Source organism: Heptranchias perlo, chromosome 11 (genome assembly GCF_035084215.1).
Source record: "Heptranchias perlo isolate sHepPer1 chromosome 11, sHepPer1.hap1, whole genome shotgun sequence".
Lineage (NCBI taxonomy): Eukaryota > Metazoa > Chordata > Chondrichthyes > Hexanchiformes > Hexanchidae > Heptranchias > Heptranchias perlo.
The window spans coordinates 64,563,158-64,586,658 of NC_090335.1; the positions used below are offsets into that span (position 1 = coordinate 64,563,158).

Below are 23,501 nucleotides of genomic sequence, written 5' to 3' on the forward strand. Positions count from 1 at the left end.
TATCTATCTCTCTTCATAGTCTCAGTTTTTAGACTTAGAACATGCTTATGACTTTTTATATATATATATATATATATACACATATATAGTTTCTGGATTTTGTTTTTATTTATCCTGTTTACCTAAATATACTTTGTTTTGTATGCTTTTCTTGTAGAGGGCACATAGAGGATGTGTACGATATCTGCTGGACAACTGATGGGAATTACATGGTGTCTGGATCAGTTGATAACACTGCCATTATGTGGGATGTCAATAAAGGTGGAAATGTAGTTATTAAATTTGTTCAACTGTAAATATTCTAAAAAGAATAAAAAAGCGATTGAGTTTTTTCACCTCCCACTTATCCTCCCTGTCATGCACCAACTCCCCTGTCTGGGAGGTTAGGGAGTCTACCTAATGACATCCTTAGGCTTCTGTTGATTCAGCTACTAAGAGATATATGGAAATAGCCAGTATTGACTGGGAAGTGGTTACTTGCAGCTTGTTGTTCCCTCTATTATTGTTACTTATTCCCACCCCCTTCTTCCACAAGTGTGACATTTTCAGCACCTATCAACCTGTGAATGAGACTACCATTTTAATGCCAAATTGTGGACGGTTTTGCATTATGAATTCACCCAACACAGCCATTAGAAACTAAACTATTTCTTGTAGGGCCTTTATAGTTGCCTGAGAGAAGAGACTTTCACCTCTTTAGTTTTGCTGGATTCAAGCCAGGCCCGAGAGGTGACAAGGTGATGGTGTAATTTTCTGTGCCAGCCATCCATCTATCCATTTTTTTTTTTACTTCCCACCAGATATTTTTCCTTCTCCCTCCCTGCGGCAATGACGCTTTCTGACAACATGGCTGTGATCAGAAGTTGGCTGTGTGAAGAATTGAATATGGCATCTTGGATAGGCTGTGTTCCCCCATTTCCCTAACATATGTGCACAAAAATGCATCTCTGTTTTGAAAATGCATGAGTAGTAAGCATACTCTGATAATCAGTTCACAAATATCGTGTATTAATTCTAAAACAATTTTTGAAATGCTTACTGTTAGAGATTAGTAGACTGTATCTTGCACTGAATTGTTACCTATAATTCAAGTGTTTGTGTCAAATTTTTCAGGGGCAAAGCTGTCAATCTTTAATGAACACAAGAGCTATGTGCAAGGTGTTACTTGGGATCCTCTAGGACAGTACATTGCTACACTTAGTTGTGACCGGTAAGATGGCTGAAATTTTCCTTATTCTTCCTCTTTCAGGTAAATTCCTGATTAAAATTCTTGCAGTAGATTACAGAGTTTATAACCCCTTTTAAAAAAAAAAAATGTGAAATTTCTAAATCCTATCCCGCTCTTCCCCCTCCCCGCCCCACCATCCCTAAAGTTCCCTCTTATTCTGGTACCATACTCAGTCACATGTGGATGATCTTGGTAACTGCACCCAAACTTCTGATATTTCCCCCCTCCTCCCTCTCTGTGAGCACCTCCCTCTGGTGACCTGGCTGAGATTGGAACCCACCATATAGGAAAATATTGGGTGCTTCTATCTTCATTTCAAAGAGAACATTTTTTTTCTTCTGTTTCTACCAATTTTCTTTACTCTCCTTTGCCTATTGAAGGCATTGACTCCTTGAAGGAGCCTGGTTCCAGAGGTATGCTGGCTCCCTTTGGTACTTAAGCTGCATGGGCACTTTGCCTGTACGAGCATTGACAACGTGGGCATGCTATTTGATTGAGTTGGGGGGCGGGAGATAACTCAGTTGAGTCTGATACTATGCTCACCTAGCGTTGTCACATGCCCACTTCCAGCAAGAAGTCACTGGACAGCCAGCAGGACTGTGGGTCCTGCTCATTTTTATGTCTCCTAACTTAAGGGTATTGAGACCAATTTTGGCCCCCCTACTGCCACCTTGGTTCAGATCACCTAACACTGCAGAATGGGGATAGAACCTAGAATAACACTGGCCTGTACGGGGATGATTGTGCAGTAAAGATATGGCAAACCACCTCGAGCTGATTAGTTAAAAGTGAACGGTATCTTGAGGATATATTTTCAACCATCCCTGTTCTTTCAGAGATTAAAAAAAAAGTTTATTTTCTGCTCCTCCTCTCCTCGTCCCTGGGTAACGCTGATATGTTTTTGATCTTCATCTTTTGGATTTGTTCGATAACTGACAAGTATGGGCATCAGCCCTCACTAGCTCGACCACAGGTACTGGAGCTCCTCACGAGCAGCATGGTAAGCAACGCAACTCGCCATAAAATGTGGGTTTATTGCCACCATCCTCCTGAACATAGCATGAATATGTACTGTACCCCCTTTGAATTATGGTTCCACCAGTTGGAGGTACAGAGTGTCATCAGCATCTGCTTGCCTCTACCAACATAACTGTGACAGGCACCAAACCATGGATGTGCGAGTGCCTGTTTCCAGCTCCAATAATGCCTTCCAACAGCTGTCCTCTCACCTCTGAGGCTTCTTTATCAGCTGTCTCAGCATGGCGGAAGAATCTATGCCTGGCAACATGTAGCATGTTAGATAGACATCCAAGTCTAAATCGCTTGTTTGTCACCAACTGCTTAATCTAGTAAGGAGGTTTGACAAAGCAGTATACTCGCTGTGCAGCTGATGTCCCTCTCCAGCGTGCTCAGTGACGGGTCGGTGTATGCTTGAGTTCTCTTTTCCTGCACCTGTTTCCCCCTTTTGTCACAAATCCACCTTGTTGTTTGTCCCTGAGTCTTCCACTATTGCAAGTCCAGGGTTGCTGAACTATGTCTTGTATATCAGGAAAATACCCTGCTATGACTGTATTCTAATAGTTAACAATGTGATCAGTTGTACTTTTCTAATTCAGTTAACACCAGTGTCAGCGAATAATTATATCCATCTGGTGTCTTAATGGGTAATGTAGATAATTTATCAGACACAGTTTTTCCAAGATTCCAGTTACTTGGTGAGTTTTGGTTTACCGTATGTAAGATCAATGTTTTCACCCTTGATGCCCAAGTATTTCCGTAATTAACACCCTGATATCAACGTGGATTAATTTCAAAGCCATATTAATGTCGGGGTAATTTTTGTGATTTTCAATAACAGTTCATGTTGATTGCCTTTAATATTTAATTTTTCTGGCTGTGGAAAGTAACAGCAGTTTGAATATATTTCTTTCTATTTCTCAGTGTTTGGGCATAAATTTTATTTTTTTTGATTTTATGCATAACAGTATTACAGTTCAAATCAATTTCTGAATAAATACAATGTATTTAAAGCATAACTTTAGCTTCCTTTGTTTAACAGGGTTATGCGAGTATACAGCACACAGACCAGGCGGGTAGCCTTTAATGTCAGCAAGTTGTCATCTGGTTGCGAAGGGGAGGTAAGTTATTATGTAAGAGAGCTTTTTTCAGAAATTCGCCATGTAAAGTCCTGTTAATAGCTAATTCTTTAAGTACATGCGTGGCACATAGGCCAGTGTTACCCTTTCTTTCCCACCTCCCCCTCTGTGGCTCCATGTGAGACTATTGGCAGTTAGCTGACTGGAAGTACATGTGGCGGGGCGGCTGAGCTACCTGTTTTATTTCCTGGTCTCAACGTAGCTTTCCAAATCTGAGATATTACCTTTTATTTCTATCCTTTGCTTTCTGCTGTCCAACTATCTCTCTATTCATGTTGCCACGTTCCGCTTAGTGAGACCGAGCTGCAGCTCCTAGTACAGGTCTCAAACTATAAATCCTCTGATCCAGTGGTAAGAGTGCTGACACAATTTCAAGGGACTTTTTCCCCCCCCTGCACTGCCCCCAAGACGCATTGCATTGCATGGAAGTTGTGGCATTTGGTTCATTAGGCCTGAGCTGTGCTATTTGTTCAGCTGGATCTATCTACTGTATCTCTTTTCCCTATTCCTTCCTGTGTCGTTATATAATAGAACTCGTTGATCTCCTGTGGCATTGCACAAGGGGAGTCGAGAGCAAGTGTAGTCTACAGGTGAAGCAGGATTAGAGGGTGGGGGGTAATTGGAGCAGGTTGTGCAGATTATATAGAATTACATAGAATTTAAACCACAGAAACAGGCCATCCGGCCCAACTGGTCAGTGGCAGTGTTTATGCTCCACACAAGTCTCCTCCCACCCTACTTAATCCAACCCTATCTGCATATCCTTCTATTCATTTATCCCTCATGTATTTACCTAACTTCCCCTTAAATGCATCTATGCTCTTCGCCTTAACTACTCTGTGTGGTGGCAAGTTCCACATTCTAACCACTCTCTGGGTAAAGAAGTTTCTCCTGAATTCCCTATTGGATTTATTTATGGCCCATAGTTTTATACTCCCCCACAAGTGGAAACATCTTCTGTACGTCTACCCTATCAAACCCCTTCATAATTCAGTCATACTTTAAAGTCAAACATTCGGTCCTTATTGTTGGGAGTATAACGACTGGCTCCCACTAATTTCGGTGGAAATCCCAGAGGATTTGGTGTAAATATAATAGAGTGGTCAGCATGGATTTCAGAAGGGAAAGTCCTGCTTGACCAACTTCATTGAATTCTTTGAAGAAGTAACAGAGAGAGGGTAATGCGGTAGGTGTAATCTATTTGGATTTTCAAAAGGCCTTCGATAAGGTACCGCATTATAGACTCATGGCTAAGGTTATAGCATGTGGAGCCCCTGATATATTACATCTACTGCATTACCCTCTTTCTGTTACTTCTTCAAAGAATTCTGTAGCAGAATGGCTAGCAAGCTGGCTACAAAATAGAGAGTAGGAGTTAAGGGTAGCTACTCAGACTGGCAAAAGGTGGGAAGTGATGTTCCACGGAGATTGGTGCTAGGACCACTGTTGTTCATAATTTACATGAACGATTTGGACTCGGGAATTGGAAGTACAATTTCAAGATTTGCGGACAACACGAAATTGGGGGTTGTAGTTAATACAAAGGAAGAATGTGTTAAAATGCAAGGAGACATTAATAAACTTGCAGAATGAGCGTGTAATTGGCAAATAATTTCAATATAGATAAGCGTGAGGTGGTGCATTTTGGTAGGAAAAATAAGGAGGCCACATACTGCTTGGATAATAAGAGTCGCAAAGGGATCTCTGGGCACCCATACACAAATCACTAAAAGTAGCGACGCAGGTTAATAAAAAAGGCAAACCAAGCACTGGGGTTCATTTCTAGAGGGATAAAATTGAAAAGCAGAGAAGTTATGTTAAACTTGTATAGAACCTTGGTTAGACCACACTTGGAGTACTGTGAACAGTTCTGGTCCCCATATTATAAAAAGGATATAGATGCATTGGAGAAGGTGCAAAAAAGATTCACAAGGATGAAGGTGCAAAAAAGATTCACAAGGATGATACCCGAACTGAGAGTATATACTTACCAGGGAAGACTAAATAGGCTCGGCTCTTTTCTCTAGAAAAGAAAAGGCTGAGGGGTGACCTGATAGAGGTCTTTAAGGTAACGAAAGAGAAGCACTCAAAGGAGGAAGTAATAGATGGGTATGCTGACAGGGATAGATGAAGTAGGGAGGGAGGAGATGCGTGTGGAACATAAACACTGGCATTGACCAGTTGGCCTGTTTCTGTGTTGTAGACTCAATGTAAACGACCGTTTTTCTGGGGTTTCTGCCGAAGTTATGCTGGGAGATCGAGGAACCCTAGCGGAAATTCAGGTGTTTCTCTGCCGTACAGGCTGAGGTGCTGGGAGATGCGAAACTGAACGAGCATGCGCTTTCATTGCCCGTAACATTTAACGAAGCTGACAGGAAAGCCTGTTAATTCTGGTGTCATTTGAATGCTGCACTATCTGCTTTTTACCACTAGAGACACTGCTGACAGTTATTATGTATCTGTGGGGACCTCTTGTGGCAGAAAACTAACTCTGGAGCACTATAGTATTGAATGAGGAGCCTCCTAATGAGTTTCAGGGCCTGTGTTGGGGCTCTCTTTATTTCCCCCAAGTACCCCTGATAAAACACACGTCACCAGGTTTTCCCATTAACGGTATAAAGACAATGGACAAGGGCTGTACAATCATATTGTGTTGCCATCTGTCTCAAGTGCACAACTACTTTGTGCTATGGCTGTGCAATGATATCTTTTTAACAATTTTGTTAAGCACTGAGGGACTTTTTTTTAATGGGATTTATTTTTTTCAATTTACTTGTCTTTGGCCCGCACCTTTGCAGGTGAAGGCTCCAGCTGAGCTTCCTTTCTAAGCTTGAGGCAGCCCCTCTGGTACTGTGCCTCAGTGGACATTATTTACACATGGGCATGAACACTGAATGTCAGCAGGCGACTCCAGCACGGGTCATTCAATAGAGACCACGAACTCTGTGTGCTATTTTTAGAATTTTTTTTCTCTTCACTGCCTTATCTTCTCCTGAGCCAAGCCCAGTTTTAGCACCTCCATGCCACCTCAGATTAAATTGACTGACTCGGTACAGACCAGACGTTGAAATTGGGCCTTTCTCGTCTATTTTGTTTAGTGTCACGCCGCGTTATGCATTTACTTACTGAACCATGGATGTCTGTTATGAATGATGCATCTTTCCTTCTGTTTGAGACTGCATAAATGTGCACCTCTGTGAATAGGATCATCCATTAAACTAGAAATACCTATGGCTGAGGATATGTGGCTATCTTTGTGCCTCTTGTGAAGCACCTTGGGGCATCTTTCGGCGTTAAAAATGCAATATAAATGCAAATTGCTGTTGTATTCTTGGCATTATCATTTATTGAAATCAAGATGATAACGGTTAGGGATTAAAGACGACGTTGAAAGTTTTTGATTTGTGCAGTCGCTGTACTAAAGCACCCATCACTCTAGCCCTTGGTAGGCTCCACTAACTCCTCGTGTCCCAGAAAATTGACTTCAAGATCCTTGCACTCATTTTCAAATGCCTCCAGGGCCTTGTCCCTCCCTACCTTTTTGTGATCTCATCTTATACTGACTTGTCGATCTCTACCTTTGTGATCTCCTCCTATTCTGGTTTATTTCTTGTTTCCTTCTCCTTTCGCTCCACCATCGATGGCTACTTCTTCAGCCACTGTGTCCCCACCCTCTGGAAGCCCTTCCTCAATAGCCCAGAAATTGCAGGAACGGGGCATCTTGTGGCGAGTGCCACGAATTAGATTTTTTTACCTCACCATTCAGATCGTATTATTCTTGCGCCGGGAGGTCAACGGGGCATCTGGGATCTCATGAACGACGGTTCCAATGGTCTATCTCCTTAACCAATTAAATTTTAGGATACAGAAAGAAACAGCAAACGACGGAGAAGGAAATAGGGTGAATTAGAGTCAGATTGGATACAGAAAGAGAAATAGAGAGGGAAAGAATGATTGGATTAAGAGAGAGAAAGAAAAACCAAGAAAAAAATGTAAAATTTAAAAAACCTCTAGGGACAATTTACTACCTGCAGGAGGTGAGACTCCACAGTTTCAATTGTTCCCTTTCTGGGCCCCCAAGGTTGAGCGGCATTGTAGGAACATAAATCACATCATTAACAGGGCCCTCACACCGTGAAATAGCAGCCGTAACTTTCTGCAGCGCAAATCCAGCAATTTCTTGACACTCGTAGAGAAGTTGACGGCGAGCTCCCGTTTTTGCAAGGCCAACAGCGGAGCGGCACATATCACCCAGCAATTTGTGGTGATTTACAACTTATGGCGTGTCACTTCCTCGCCACAAATTGCTGAGTTTTTTACTCACTAATAATGGTGGGTGCTGTGAACTCGCTGTTATTTTTCTGGCAATTTCTGGGCCATTATATGTGACTTCCCACCTTCCTGCCTTCAAAAAAAATCCTTAAAACCGTTGCTTTTGACCATGTCGTTGCCCTCCTCCTTACCCCTCGCTCCGTCCTGCTTGGTGTCCACTCATTATCCACTGTGGTTTAAGTGAACCTCTGTAAATGAGAAGTGCTATACAAATGGAAGATGTTGGTTGTTAGAAAGAATTACTTCAGGATTGTTCAGTTGCTAGAATTAGAGTTCATTCATTCATATTTTGTTGTTTTGAACTAATGGCAGACTAAGAGCTATCGAATGTTTCACGATGATGGCATGAAATCGTTCTTCCGTCGACTCACCTTCACACCGGATGGTTCTTTGCTTATCACTCCAGGTAAGCACCTCTGCAATGCTTGTTCATGCTTTGTAGAGTGATGGAAGAGCAGTTACTTCTAGAATCTATGAGTAATGCCCAAGCAACTCTTTCAAAACTAGTTGCAGTCCTTATTATTGATAGGTCTTTTATATCCATCTGTAATTTAATCCCATGTTCTTTTGTTTCATCATGGAGCTGAAGAACTTCCCTCGAAGGGTCAGTGATCAAATGCACCAGTTGGTGTGGTATTGAGCCACACCGAATAGGAAAGTCCTGGTTTCATTCCTTCCCTGGTCAGTGCTGAGGTACCTGATCTCAGCTAAGGCGGCAATAGTGGGGGTACAATCGGATCTCACCAGATGAGAGGAGAAAAATAAGCCAAGACTTCTGTTCCCAACAGCTCTTTAGTGATCTGTTTTGTAGACTGCACGTTTGTGGATTTTGGGTGATGACAGATACACTCCCCACCTGCTCTCCCCGCCCCCCAGCCTGGAGATATTCGCTGTGTGGAGTCACACGTGGAGAATGCGCACTTGGACACGGTATGGGAGGGCTACTTTCACCTGTGGAATTGTACCCCAATGTAAATCAGTGCCTCCAGGAGAGGAGAGGCGGGAAGAAAAACACTTTGCGGGGTTAAAGGGACTCTGCAGTGGGTGTCACGGCTGATCCTGCTTTGGGGCGTTACCTTGCTCAAAACGGCCTTTGGCTGACTTGCCAGTGCTATCTACAGAGTAGGAACTGCAAGCTGCTGGTACATCATCCTGCTGTCATTTTGAAGGGAGTGTACAACGTAGAACAAGGTTATTTTTAAACAAAAACTGAATGGCGTCGAGGGTCTTGTAGAGTGCCCAATCACCAATAAGTACTGTTTCACGAAAACTCAAATGCCAGATTGGAGCATTAAAAGACTGCTTTGAATTATAAAGCAGTTTTATTTACAAGCACCCTACAAAGGGTACAGAAGTAATTTTCTAAACCATAAGCAGCATTCAGCAACTATCGAACTCTCAAAAAGCAGATGCAGCAACTCAGGCTCCCTAAAAGCTGCTGCCTCACCCAGTATTGGCTTGCACCCCCAGACTTCCCTACAGAATTGTTTACAGTTTGTCACATGACTGCCATGACGCAAACTAAGTTTCTTTATAGGTCTGCAGCATATGTTACAGGACCATTAGCAACCAGCAGATGGTAGCACTCTCCTTGGCTTGTAACAGTGATGATGGTTGATGACAATACTGTATGCAACAAAATAAGATTTGTAATTCAAAGTTGGCTTAAAAAGGTGCCAGCAAAGCACTGTATCTTGTTAATCACTGGACTCACAATGCTTAGGTGACAGAGGATACATTTCCTCTTGGGAGACTAGCGATGAAGTGCTAGCAAGCATCTTGAAAGAGTCAGTGAATGTTGGTGAAAGGTATCATCAGATTGGAAGCCAGCTGCTAAGAGTACCCAAATTCAAGAAAGCAGACAAATCTAATCCGGGCAACTCCAGACTCACGAGTTTAAAATCAGTATCTGGTAAAATGATGGAATTGACTATCAGGAACAAATGTAAGGAGGCCCTGTATGAGAATAATCTAATAAATGCAAGCCAACATGGCTTTAGAAGGGAAGATTTTCCATGACTGACCTTGATTTTTTTTTTGAGGAAGTGACATCCTAAGTGGACATTGAAAGCCATATGGCATGGTGTATATCTGAAAAAAGCCTTTGATAAAGCTCTTATTGAAAGTGAAAGCAGTAAGAATTCGAGGTAAAACCTGGGCGTGGATATGGAATTGGCTGAAGGAAAGAAAGAAGTGGATACTTGATAAGGGAGTGGTGTCAGAGTAGGGAAAAGCACAGAGTAGAGTTCCCAGGGTTTGGTGCTGAGGCCCCTACTGTTCCTAATCTATAATAATGACTTAGACGTAGGAGCCCAATGTAAACTGGTTAAGTTTACAGATGATAGGGGTATAGTTGAAGGATGAAGCAGCCAGGAACCTACAAAAGAAATTAGATAAAATTAGCAGGGGTAAATCAGTGGCAGATAAAATTCAGTACAGATAAATGTGAAATACAACACATTGACAGGAAAAATGGATGTTGCATGTATACTATGGATGATAGCCAAAGGTGAAACAGAAAGGGATCTGAGTGATAGATTTGGTACTAAACATGTTAAATTACTGTGGAGCAGCATTAAACAAAGTGAATAGATTGCTGAATTCTGTTGTTTAGTCACTAGAGGATATGTTCGAAGCCATCATGGTGAAACTGCAGTGCCTTGGTCACCTTGAAAACTACGTTTAGTTTTGGTCAACAAGATGAGGGAAACATTCAAGCCATGGAGCCAGAGCAGAGAAGCGCCATAAAGCTGTTGCTAGTGTCAAAACAATTGAATTACTGTATGAGCAAAGTGTGGGGAAACTGGGGCTCTTCAGTCTTGAAAGAAATTGACTGAGAGTAGACCTTATAGAAGTATACAAGATATTAAATGGCATAGATAAAGTGAACCTGGAGCAATAGTTCAAGGTATGCCAGGATACTAGAACAAGATAGGTTAAGACGAATGAAAGGAAAGATGCAGGAAGTGCTTCATATTGATCAGAGTACGGTAATGGAGGCAAAAATCCTCCAGATGGGGAATAGAATAGTAAGGGGTAGAAATTGGTAAAATGGGTGCAAAGCATACCTGCGCAGGCATTGGTTCCGCTGCTAAATTCATGGGGCCCATTTCTTAGGTTGGCGCCTAAAACAGACATTAAGCCCCTTGAATATGTAAATTAAGGACTTAATGCTTGTTAAGGAACCCCTTTTCAGAATTAATCAGCGATGAGCGGGGCAGGCGTTGGACATCCCCTGACTGCATTGGCGTCGCAATCAGCCTCTTCCCCCCCCCCCCCCCCCCCCCCCCACCATAGCCTGCTCCAACTACCCCCCCCCCCCCCCCGCTTTCTGGGACTTACCTGAGGGCCGCTGCAGGAATCGCAGCGGCCTGACATTGACGTCCACTTTGCCGTCGAGCTGCCTGGGGGCACACAGCAGGCGTCCGCAGCTCATCTATCTAATTTAAATGAGACCCGAGGCCCAATTTCGATCGAGTCACGGACCTACCTGTTCTGGGGCGGGGATCGTTTCCTGTGCCCAGTTCGTACCAGCAGGCCAACGCTATTTCTATCCCTAACATTTCAGGCTGCCGGTGTCGGCATTGTGCACTCCTGTATCGGGTACAGCCAAGATACTGGTAGTTAAAGTGGATAACCCCCGAAAATGGGCGCGGGGATGCGGTGCGCGATTAACCGGTCGTCATGATGCAGGCAGCACTTAACATTCGTGCTGCCTGATGTTTTACATGATTGCTGCATGCAGCCTGCACCTCTTAAAGGGAAGGTTGCAGGAAGTGGTGGAAGTCAGTGGTGAAGTGAATCTGTGCTGCAGTATAGTGCAGCATGGTGATGATGGGAACTCTGGAATTTTTAATGAGCAACAACTTGGCTGCACAAAGTTTGCAGGACTCTTATATGTTCAAAATATAAGATATGGGTTTGAACGGAGAACAGAAATTGCACACATGAAACACAGATGCAGGTCCCGTCCTTATGTTTAAAAACGGTTGAATTCCTTCAAAACATTGAACAAAAGTTGCTCACAACTACATCCCACATCCTCCAATCTGCACGCCAGACCCTGCCAATCTGCCGATCTGAGTTTGTACCGGGCCTGCGAGATACAGTGCACCAAGGTTCTTTGATGATGCACTAGCGGCCTTGATGCAAGAGCTGGACAGAAGGAGGGGCATCCTATATCTGCAGGGGGGCAAGAGGCCCTCCAGACATATGCACCACAAACATGGATGCAGTGCAGGAAGAAGTACAATGATTTGACATGAGTGGTCAAGGTGAGTGAGCTGAACTGTCAAGTGGCGTCTCCTACCAACTGCACCACTAGCCGTATCAACTCCAGAGAATTATCTTTACTGGGTAGAGAATACCATGTGATGCCAGTCAGCCATTTGGGTGACGTCGTGAATTTAGATAGTGGCTGAAAACCACTGGAAGGTCCGTTCCCTGAATATAAAATGCCCATTCTTTCTTCGAAGGACATTGTAGGGGACCCTACTTCTGTTACTGGTGCTTCTGCTTTTCCAAGAACCGTTTGCTGCTGTCTTTGTTCTGCTGTTTCTTCGCCTATTCTTCAGTTTGTGATTTACTGGTTTGAATTGGTATAATTTTATATTTTCTATTTTTAAAAGGACTTATTAAATCTAATTTGTTTTAATTTTTTGCTGTGGAAGGGAATATAGGGCTGGTTTGAGCACACATTGGAGAATCTGGCATGGAAGTCAACCCTCCTGAGTTCTGGAAAATCTTGAGTTTCACAAATCAGGTGGACTGATCTCAGTCCCTCATTCTTCGAGCCGTTTGCCCGTTGAGTGAGGCTCAGTGCAGGGATTGAAGCCTTGCAAAATCAGCTCTTGTATGTGTTTGAATAATATTTCTTACAATGTTGTAAGAGGAATTGTGTCAGAGTTTACTGGTTTGTTGGTGTTTAAATTAGCATGGTATTTTCTGTGTGCATGTTCAAATTGGAATGCTTTTTGTTTTCCATCTTTTGCTCAATGTTGAGAGCTCTTTTGAATAGATGCAAATTTTCTTAGGCCCTGTTGTACAAAACAAAGTTTAGCCTCTGTTACTAACAGAATTTATTTTTAGAAGCTTGCGATATGGATAGACCTGTTTCAAAGTCCACGCCATCTGATCGCTATTGATCCAAGACTGCGCTGCACATTACTGCGCGCGCCCACCGTTAAAGAGTTTGGTGCCAAACTACAGCAGTACGGAGCAAAACTCTGCTGCACGTCATGCGATGTGGTGTTGGGTCATGTTCGCAAATCGACCACAGACCATTCGTCCTCAAACACACAAGGGAAGGGCGGCTGAGGCTCTGGAATATGGCAATAGGAAGAAGCGACATGCCGTCTCTTCAGACAATCACTGTGCCACAAGTGGAGCGGATAAACATTGCACGAAATTTTGTGAAAATGTTGTAGGAGACAGACCTTCCGTTAGAAAAGGTGGGACTGTTCTGTGCGAGCGTTTCTACGAACCCATGCCCAAAAGTAACGGGGCTGTACTGTATGCACAGTCACTGAGAAACTCCCAATGTGTATTTGGCAGAGGAAGAGGAGGTGCAATTGAAGCTTGCAGGCAAAAAAGGATGCATCCCTGTTAATGAAACAAGTGATATGGATCGTAGAAAATTTTTTGACATTGTAGCTGCATTTGCAGAGAAAGACAATACTGGATGGGTAGGTCTATTTCTCCTAGAGAAGGAGTTTTTAGCAACTATTATGTATAACTCTGTTACATAGGTCATTTGTGTTTTAATTAAATATGAAATTTCACTTGAAGATGCAATGGTTTATCATACAGACAATGCTTCATACATGAGAGGGAAAAAATTCTGATGCTGTGTAGAGATTACAGCCAAACTGTATCCATATCATTTGTCTTGCACATATTATGGACTTTGTTGCTGCTCTTGAGAAACCGGTCTAGGTAACCTGAAAATGGTTTGTAAATTGTTTGCACTGCCAAGTACCAAGAAGGGGTGATATCTGCAGCATCTTCAGGATATGGACTTCAATAAACCGGCTATAATGCCTCCAGACCCTTTTTCCACCCGTATTTTGAAGCTATTATGCACCATCAGGACCACATTGTACTGAAAAAATTACTTTCATTCAGAAGAAAATTGAAATGATGACGACCTCTTGTGAAGTGGTTATTAGCATTCAGGTGAGATTGTGCACTTTTCTGGCCAACTAACGTGAAATGCAATTGAATTTATATGATCTTCATGTGTTTTGTTTGTTCTTCATGTGATTTTTTTTGTTTTATTTTGTAGGATTTCTCTGCATTAAGCTTCATGCACTGAAGCATCAGTTGGAGTTGACCTTTCAAGCTGAGAAAAAAATCGCAGCCTGCTGGGCATATTTGAATCCTATAAACCAATAGCCACGGATGTAGTCCACATGCTTGGAGGAGCTTTTACTGAATCTGGAAATGAAAAAATAATTTGCCCCTGTTAGCTGTGGAATGTGTTGAGAATCGGTCACAGGGCACTGAAATTGCCCAACAACTAAACGAGGAAAAATTTGCAGAAACCTGTAGTTTGGCAGCAAATTAAAATGTACGCCAGGAACCGAACAGATATGGGGTATGCCTGCCTCAAGGCCATAGGGATCTTTGCTCCTTTCAAGATGGTATTCTTTTCGCACAAAAGAGAAGAGTACAGTGCTTCTCAGATGGCAAGTTATTCCCGTTGAGGGAATTGAAACTTAGTTTAAAGGAAATGTAACCAAATCATTTCACAAACCAGTGGCTGCCAAAGGCCTGGCTATCTGGTGGAGTGTGCAAGTGCAGGTGTGCAAGATCTTTTGACTCAAGCATTGGCCTGTATCAACAGTTTTTACTGATTCTGCTGATACAGAGCAAAGCTTCAGCTTACAAAAAACACTGCACTCAGGAGAAGGACCCTCTCCAAGGACAGCATTGGAATGTTAGTATTCCTTTGTTTCAACGCCGAACTAAAATATGCTGGCCTTTCGTGGGAATTGAATGATTGTCTGGCCTGAGCACAAAAAGCTGTTGAAAACATTGGCAGTGTTCAAATTGAAATCATTACAACTCGCACTTTATTATTTGATTAATATTCGATTACAGCAATGGGTGAGTTAATGTTTGATGGTAAATACAGTGGTGTGAACAGTTGGAAATATTTTTAATAAAAATTGCTGCTGTTGCACTTTCCTTTATGTTGGGCAGATGGAGCATGTTTCAGTGCGGAAGTATCTGGGGAACAGTGATCATATCGTTAGATTTAAAATAGTTATGGCAAGGACAAGGAACAATCAAATGTGAATATACTTAACTAGGGGAGGGCAAATTTCAGTGAGTTTAAAAAGGGATCTTGCCCAGGTCAATTTGGAATCAAAAATTGGCAGGCAAAACAGTGATTGAACAATGGGAGGCTTTCAAGGAGGAGTTGGGTCGGGTACAGAGTAGACACATTCCCGTGGTGGGGGGAGGAAGAAAGGACAAAGGACATCCAAAGCTAGAACTCCCTGGATGATTAAAGATATAGAGATTAAAATGGAACAGAAAAAGGAGGCATATGACTAATGTAAGGTTCATAATACAGTAGAGAACCAGGCTGAATACAGAAAGTCCAGAGGAGGCCTAGGAAAGGGAACGCGAGGGGCAAAGAGAGAGTATGGGAATAGATTAGCGGCTAACATAAAAGGGAAACCAAAAGTCTTTTATAAACATATAAATAGTAAAAGGGTAGTCAAAGGAAGCATGGGACCGATTGGGACAAAAAAGGAGATCTTCTTGAGGCAGAGGGCATGGCTGAGGTCCTAAATGAATACTTCGCATCCATCTTCACTAGGGAAGAGGATGCTGCCATTGTAGCAGTAAAGGAGGAGGTAGTAGCGATATTGGATAAAAATAGATAAACAGGAGGTACTTAAAAGATTGGCAGTACTCAAAAGTAGGAAAGTTACCCAGTCCAGATGGGATGCGTCCTAGGAGGAAAGTAAGGGTAGAAATTGTGGAGGCTCTGGCCCCAATCTTCGAATTCTCCTTAGATATGGGGATGGTGCCGGAGGACTGGAGGATTGCAAATGTTACATCACTGTTCAAAAAAGGAGAGACTGTTATAAACCCGGCAATTACAGGCCAGTCAGCCTAATGTCAGTGGTGGGGAAACTTTTAGAGGCAATAATCCAGGACAAAATTAATTGGCACTTGGAAAAGTATGGGTTAATAAATGAAAGTCAGCACAGATTTGTTAAAGGAAAATCGTGTTTGACTAACTTGATTGAGTTTTTTGATGAAGTAACAGAGAGGGTTCTTGAGGGTAGTCCGGTTGATGTGTATATGGACTTTCAAAAGGCATTTGATAAAGTACCACGTATAAGGCTTGTTAGCAAAATTAAAGCCCGTGGGATTAAAGGGATAGTGGCAGCATAGATACAAAATTGGCTAAGGGACAGAAAGCAGAGAGTAGTGCTGATCGATTGTTTTTCAGTCTGGAGGGAAGTTTCCAGTGGTGTTCCCCAGGGGTCAGTATTAGAACCTGGACTTAGGTGCAGAGGGTATAATTTCTAAGTTTGCAGATGATATGAAACTCGGAAATGTAGTAAACAATGTGGAGGATAGTAAGAGACTTCAGGAGGACATAGACAGACTGGTGAAATGGGCATACACATGGCAGATGAAATTTAACGCAGAGAAGTGTGAAATGATATCTTTGGTAGGAAGAATGAGCAGAGGCAATATAAACTAAATGATACCATTTTAAAGGGGATGCAGGAACAGAGAGACCTTGGGGTGTATGTAAACAAATCTTTGAAGGTGGCAGGACAAGTTGAGCAGGTTTTTTAAAAAAAAAATGCATATGGGCTCCTGGGCTTTATTAATAGAGGCATAGAATACAAAAGCAAAGAAATTATGCTAAACCTTTTTAAACACTGGGTTCGGCCTCAGCTGGAGTATTGTGTTCAATTCTGGGCACCACACTTTAGGAAGGATGTCAAGGTCTTAGAGAGGGTGCAAAAGAGATTTACTAGAATGGTACCAGGGATGAGGGACTTCAGTTATGTGGAGAGACTGGAGAAGCTGGAGTTGTTCTCCTTAGAGCAGAGAAGGTTAAGGGGAGATTTGATAGAGGTGTCCAAGATCATGAACGGTTTTGATAGAGTAAATAAGGAGAAACTGTTTCCAGTGGCAGAAGAGTCGGTAACCGGAGGGGACAGATTTAAGGTGATTGGCAAAAGAACCAGAGGCGAAATGAGGAAACATTTTTTTACGCAGCAAGTTGTAATGATCTGGAATGCATTGCCTGAAAGGGTGGTGGAAGCAGATTCAATAGTAACTTTCAAAAGGGAATTAGATATACTTGAAGAGAAAAAATTTGCAGGGCTTATGGTAGAATGAGGGAAGAGCAGGAGAATGGGACTAATTGGATAGCTCTTTCGAAGAGCCGGCACAGGTACAATGGGCTGAATGGCCTTCTCCTCTACTGTACCTACTATGATATATAAATATGTTTGGAATACCTAGCAGTTTGCCACAGAATTGGGTTGGGCTTATCGCAGAAGTTCTAGGAACACTGGATAAAAACGCAGGTTAGATGCAGCGTGCAAAACCACTTCTACTCTGCCAGTAAAATGCGCCATAACTCAGCCTGCAGTTCAGAAAAGCACCACTTAACTGCGTGATTTCCTGGGGAGAGGTGTTGAATTCTTCCTGTATGTCTGAAGTGGGATTGGAGCTGAAAGAATGATATTCTACCCCTACCTACTATACCATCCAGACTGACACCAGTACATTTAATTCTGTATGTTTAGTTCTTGTTGGCAGGACGTAGCTTATCGATGAACCAGTGTCTGCTGTTGTTACTGCTACCTACTGATTCTTGAGCCTTAACTTTAAGCCATAAAAATATTTTGTGCACGAGACCTAAATCCCTTCACCAATGTCATCGTGATATGCTTTGGTATTTGTTCCATACGTGGCCATACATAACTGTCATTTTGCAGCAATCAAGAAACAAAGACTGTTTATTTTCTGCTTTGCTTAAAATAAACAGGTGAATGGTGAAATTTCTGTTGCAGAATAAATAGTTAGGCAGCAGCCGGCCTAATCAGCAGTGTAATTGAGTAATGGCGTTGTAATTAAAATGACAAAGAAGTTGGTACCATTTTGGTTTTGCTGCCTTTTGCTTTTTTGAAGGACAATATTAAAGCTTAGATGTGGGTAGAGGAGAGGGGAATGCAAAATTAAAACTATGCTGCAGTTTGTTTCTTTCAACGATAAGTTTACCCATTCATAAATCTGCCATAATGAATTCATTGTGTAGTTGTTCTTGCCAGCTATTCTTCCTCCACTTTTAACGTTATCCAACATTTCAAAATATGCTGCTAATTTTGTGCAAAGTTCTCTGTTAATTAGAATGATTCCAGAACAAATAATTTCTGGAGGCAATTTCACATTTTTAGTTACTGTTTGAGTCAAATTAACTGCAGACATAGAAACAGAAAATGCTGGATATACAACAGAGAAAAGATGGGGTAAACTCTTCTGGCGGGACCCAGTTCTGATGAATAGCCCGACCTGAAAAGTTAGCGCCTCTCTTTCAGTTGCCTGCGACCTGTACATTTCCAACATTCTCTGTTCAGATTTCCAGCTTTTGCGTTTTATTTTATCTTTTCTCCGCAGAACCTGCTCACTGGTTTTGTACTTCCTCTTTCAGCTGGCTGCGTTGAAGCTGGAGAGAATGTTACTAACACAACATATGTATTTTCCAGAAAAAATTTGAAAAGGTAGGGGCTTGCTTTATTATTACAATGTTGAATGTTTGCTTGAAATTTGTACGGTAACTTCATAAATGCATTTCTTTTATTTAAAGGCCCGTAGCCCATCTGCCTTGTCCTGCTAAGGCCACTCTGGCTGTTCGTTGCTGCCCGATATTTTTTGAGCTAAGGCAAAATAAAGTAGAAGGTGAGTCTGATAAAGCATGATGTGGAGATGCCAGTGATGGACTGGGGTTGACAATTGTAAACAATTTTACAACACCAAGTTATAGTCCAGCAATTTTATTTTAAATTCACAAGCTTTCAGAGGCTTCCTCCTTCCTCGGGTGAACGTTGTTGGAAATGAAATCCTCGAAATGAAATCGCATTTATAAATCACAGAACAATGCTTGGTGATTACAGACAGTTTTTTCAACTGCCCGTTGCCAAGGCAATCAGTGTGCAGACAGACAGGTGTTACCTACAAGGTCTCCGAATATACAAATCACCAAAAAAAAACAGAGATAGAGAGGTAGAAACATAGAAAAGACAGCAACTGACCCGTTATATTAAAAACAGATAACATTTGTTCGCTGGTGGGGTAACGTGTAGCGTGACGTGAACCCAAGATCCCGGTTGAGGCCGTCCTCATGGGTGCGGAACTTGGCTATCAATTTCTGATAAAGCAGTATGAGCACTAATTGACAAGATCTGATTTTATACAACACTGCCAGCTATAATTGCAATGTGTTTAATTTTTTTTCCTTTACTGCCTACACCAACAATTTTCTCCCTCTTCTCAGTGAAGTCTGTAACTCACGTTTGGGGATGATTCGATTGGCGCCAGAAACTCTCTTGATACTTTTCATTGGCTTTCTTATTCTTGTGTAAGCCTAGACGAGGTGTATTGCCAGGCTATTCAACTTATAAAAACACTGGGATTGAGAATATTCATCAAGGGCTCCAGGTAAATCCTTAAGCCCTTCACCATAACTCCTTGTCAAGGAACTGTCTGGGGCCTTCTGTCCAGTCCGTGCCGAGGAGTTAATGATGCCAAAGTTTGACTCACCGAACTGGCTTACATCAACCAGTTTGGATTATACTAGCATTTACATTACCAATTTCCCATCAGGATCCACACAAGCTACTGAAGGAATGAATTAACCCTTTCTTGCCAATTATCAAAGCAGTCAGACAACAAAGTCATGGGGCTCAATTTTAAAACTGAGCCAGGAAGGGGGCGGGTGAGTCAAATTAAGGTCGGGAAAGCCATTAGTACGGGTTTCCCGGGCGTCCTTACGATTTTGATGTTTGGAGACCAGCCAGGGAGAGGACTTCTTCATGTAAGTCTGCAGGTAAGTCTGTCTTTGTGGGCATAGGTTGGCATGGGGGGTAGGATCGGGTCAGTCACGAGGTGGGAGGGTGCCTGGATCGGTGGTCTGCGATTGTAAGGGGGGGAAATTGGAGTGGCAGGGAGGAGGATCGGGGGCCTGCAATCGGTGGGGGGGAATCCGTAATCGTTGGGGGTTCGGTGCAGGTAGGCTTGTTATGCCTGTGGGAAGTACTCCTGCTCCTCCGGGCCCACAAGCTGTGCCTTTCCAGACACCTATCTGTTAGTCTCGGGCCTTCTCGCCTCCTTTCGCGAGGCATAAAACAGAAGGCCCGGGAATCCCGGCCCCCGGGGTTGAAATTGCAAAGTCCAGAAAAATGGTGGCCCGAAGCCTCCTTGAAAGGTTTAAAGGCCCGGCCCGCCTCCTGGGAGCAGGTTGGTTGCCCGCCCCGGTGAAAACCGGAAATGGGTGGGTCTGAAATGGTGGCAATTTTAAATGCCCCCCGCCCCCAACCCCCAACCCACCTGTTTGTCAATGTTAAAATTGAGCCCATGAATTAACATTTGTTTATTAAGTTTAGAATCACAGTTAGCAGCATTTAAACATTGAATATGCAAAGAAAGTAGCAGATAGGGTTAATTGACGAACCAAGAGGTTGTAAAGGCAGTTCAGTTGTGTCACCGTAATTCAGCATTAACTGCTTGCTGGTTTTAAAGTCACAGTTGAGATCAGTGTCTGAGATTAGTTTAGGATTAGACACTTTAGATAGCTGACAAGTTAACAACATTAGATATCCAATCTACTGAACAGATTAAAGTTTATGGAAATGAAATTCATCTTAGACAGCAAAGTAACACGGGCAGTAGTGCATTGGCAGCTTGTCTTACACTCTGACTTCAATGGAAACGAAAATCAGCAATGAAACTACTGTCTGTTCCTCAGGGATCCTCTGTTCCAGGGTAAATTCACCATCTGCGCTGATAGCTGCATCTGTACCAGCTGGCTTAAATCTCACCTGCCATGATCTCCGAGAAACTTGCACAACTAAGTGACGTACTTACACCTGCCTGTACCTGGCTAATCCAGCTGCACAGTCTTAACTTCTGTACCCTTTCTCTCTGTCAGAGATGCCCTTCTACATACACTTTCTATTACAAAGACTACTACAAGAGCTACTAAAAGAACTAAAGCTAAACTAAGAAGGGGAAAAATTTGCAGGGCTATGGGGAAAGAACAGGGGAGTGGGCCTAATTGGATAGTTCTTTCAAAGAGCCGACACAGGCACGATGGGCCGAATGGCCTCCTTCTGTGCTGCATCATTCTATGATTCTAAGAACTAACGGCTGAAGATTTTAATTCTATTGACCAACCTGAGTGACGTGTGATAGAACAGTTCAGCCCTTTTGTTGCCAGTCACCGCACACAGCAATGTTTGAACTCCTGATGACCTCCAAATTAATGAAACACCGGTAGCTAGACGTGCCAGGTCACTCGTTTACTCCCTAGTTGCTTAAGTCTTTGCTGACAAATGGTCTCGCAACGGTCCAGATTGTGTTCTCTTTAACGAGCCGTCTCCGGGCCTGTGGTCTTGCTGGCTTGTCTTCCATCACTGTTGAGGAATGTATAAGCCTTCATAGTTTAATTGCATCTGGAGAAGAGAGACACTCTATGGATTAATGTGATGGACTTATCAATAAGTGGCTCTCGTTATAAAAGAACTGATCGGCTAGTTGTGAAGCCTCAAAGGGATTTAAAAATTCAATACTGGTTGTTAATGCAGAGGTTGAGGGGAAATCTTCCAATCGTATGGTTTGGAGTTGCAGGCTCACTTTTTAAAAAAAAAACAAATCACACCACCATAAAGTGAGCCAGTGTACCCAGTCTTCATTGCAATTTAGTGACTCCCTGCTGGGAGCTTGCATGCATAGACCCCCGGGAGAGGACAGGACCAGAATTGGAAGTGATTCACCCTTGTGGTTAAATAGTTAGTTGACACTGCCAAAGCTCACATATGTGCATTGATCATTTGGCGGAGGTGCCAGAGGATGGAGCGGGCCTGTACACCCCAGCAAGGAGTTAACGTCTTGAGGGAAGACAATTGGAGAAAAACGAGGGCATAATAATATTTGTTTATAATCATGGAAACCTTTTCATGTAATTTATTATTGTTACAATTATGAATACAGAAAGTGTAAAGGTACTAATCAGCAAGCAATACAACATTCCTGGAAAGTATGAAGTAAAAACAGTAGAAGCTGGAAATGCACAGCAGGTCAGGAAGAGAAAGATATGTTAATTCCGATGATGGATCCAACCTGAAATATTAACGATTGACTGAACTGAGCACTTCTAGTATTTTCTGCTTTTATTTTAGATAGATTGAGCTTGTTTTATTTATGCAAAGCAGTTTTCTAACCCTGTCTTTACTTTATCTATTTGTAGAATACATAATATTGTTCTTCTCCCCCCAACAAAATTATAACCTAAGTTTTTGTGTTTAGGTGAGTCATCTAAGAAAATGAACCTGTTGAACTTACCATATCGACTGGTGTTTGCTGTAGCTTCTGAAGATTCCATACTCTTGTATGACACACAACAAACGGTCCCCTTTGGTTATATCTCAAATATCCATTATCACACCCTGAGTGATATAACATGGTATGGAAATGTTTACAACGGGAGCTCTCTGTATACAATTGCATATAATGTTCCATTTTGTTTATGTTGCTTTTGAATCCCAGCCCAGTGCACTTTGAGATCACAAGATGTGATTGTATTAATAAGGGTTTTCAGACCATTTCATCTCATCCTCTTGTAATACTAAACCTTCCATCTTCCCATTACAGTATTCTTAAATAAGCCCAGTGTCCTAGCCTCAACCAGCCTTCTTGGCCAGCTGGTTGATAGATTTTTGAACACTAAGGGAATCAAGGGGATAGGGCAGGAAAGTGGAGTTGAGGTAGAAGATCAGCCATGATCTTATTGAATGGTGGAGCAGGCTCGAGGGGCCGTATGGCCTACTCCTGCTTGTTATAAACTGGATAGTCCGATGTTGAAGGGTAGAACACTAGAGCCTGGTCTTGAGTTGCTTCCAAGGCTTTATGCACAGAGCTCCACGTTACCCAAACCACACCCTAGATAAGCTCTCAAACATATGGATACAAGAGAGCCCCAATTGACACACACCACCTAAATACAATTAACACTAATTGATATAAATCACATGGATACAATTAACACTGCTCCTATTTCTTATGTTTGGCCCAGCTGTTGATTGCCCTCTGTAAAGATCTATTCCTGGTGTTTGTTCAACTGTGCCCTTCACAACTCCGAACTTGTGTCCTTTTGTTCTGCTGTATCCAAGTGTTGTTATGGGTTTACTTTATCTCGCTTAAACATCAGATTCATAATACAATGGAGAACCAAGGTGAATACAGAAAGTATAGAGGAGATATAAAAAAGAAAATAAGAGGGGCAAAGAGAGAGTATGAGAATAGATTAGCTGCTAACATAAAAGGGAACCCAAAAGTATTTTATAAACATATAAATAGTAAAAGGTTAGTCAAAGGAAGGTGGGACTGATTGGGGACAAAAAAGATCATCTTGTGGAGGCAGAGGGCATGGCTGAAGTACTAAATGAATATTTTGCATCCAGAAAAGGATGCTGCCAATGTAGCGATATTGGATAGGATAAAAATAGATTAAGAGGAAGTACTAC

The 23,501-nt window shown here is 42.4% G+C and overlaps 1 protein-coding gene and 1 pseudogene across 2 annotated transcripts in view; both read left to right on the forward strand.

Moving 5' to 3' along the window:
* chaf1b (chromatin assembly factor 1, subunit B) overlaps nucleotides 1-23,501 on the forward strand; it is a 48,638-nt gene that overhangs the window by 13,486 nt on the left and 11,651 nt on the right. For both annotated transcript variants that reach the window (XM_067992378.1, XM_067992379.1), the window contains exons 5-11: nucleotides 158-261; nucleotides 1,114-1,210; nucleotides 3,288-3,366; nucleotides 8,029-8,122; nucleotides 18,413-18,482; nucleotides 18,569-18,660; nucleotides 22,285-22,441. In XM_067992378.1, the coding sequence (XP_067848479.1) occupies nucleotides 158-261; nucleotides 1,114-1,210; nucleotides 3,288-3,366; nucleotides 8,029-8,122; nucleotides 18,413-18,482; nucleotides 18,569-18,660; nucleotides 22,285-22,441 (693 nt within the window). The remainder of the gene's footprint in view (nucleotides 1-157; nucleotides 262-1,113; nucleotides 1,211-3,287; nucleotides 3,367-8,028; nucleotides 8,123-18,412; nucleotides 18,483-18,568; nucleotides 18,661-22,284; nucleotides 22,442-23,501) is intronic.
* LOC137327003 (CGG triplet repeat-binding protein 1-like) lies at nucleotides 12,816-13,247 on the forward strand (annotated as a pseudogene).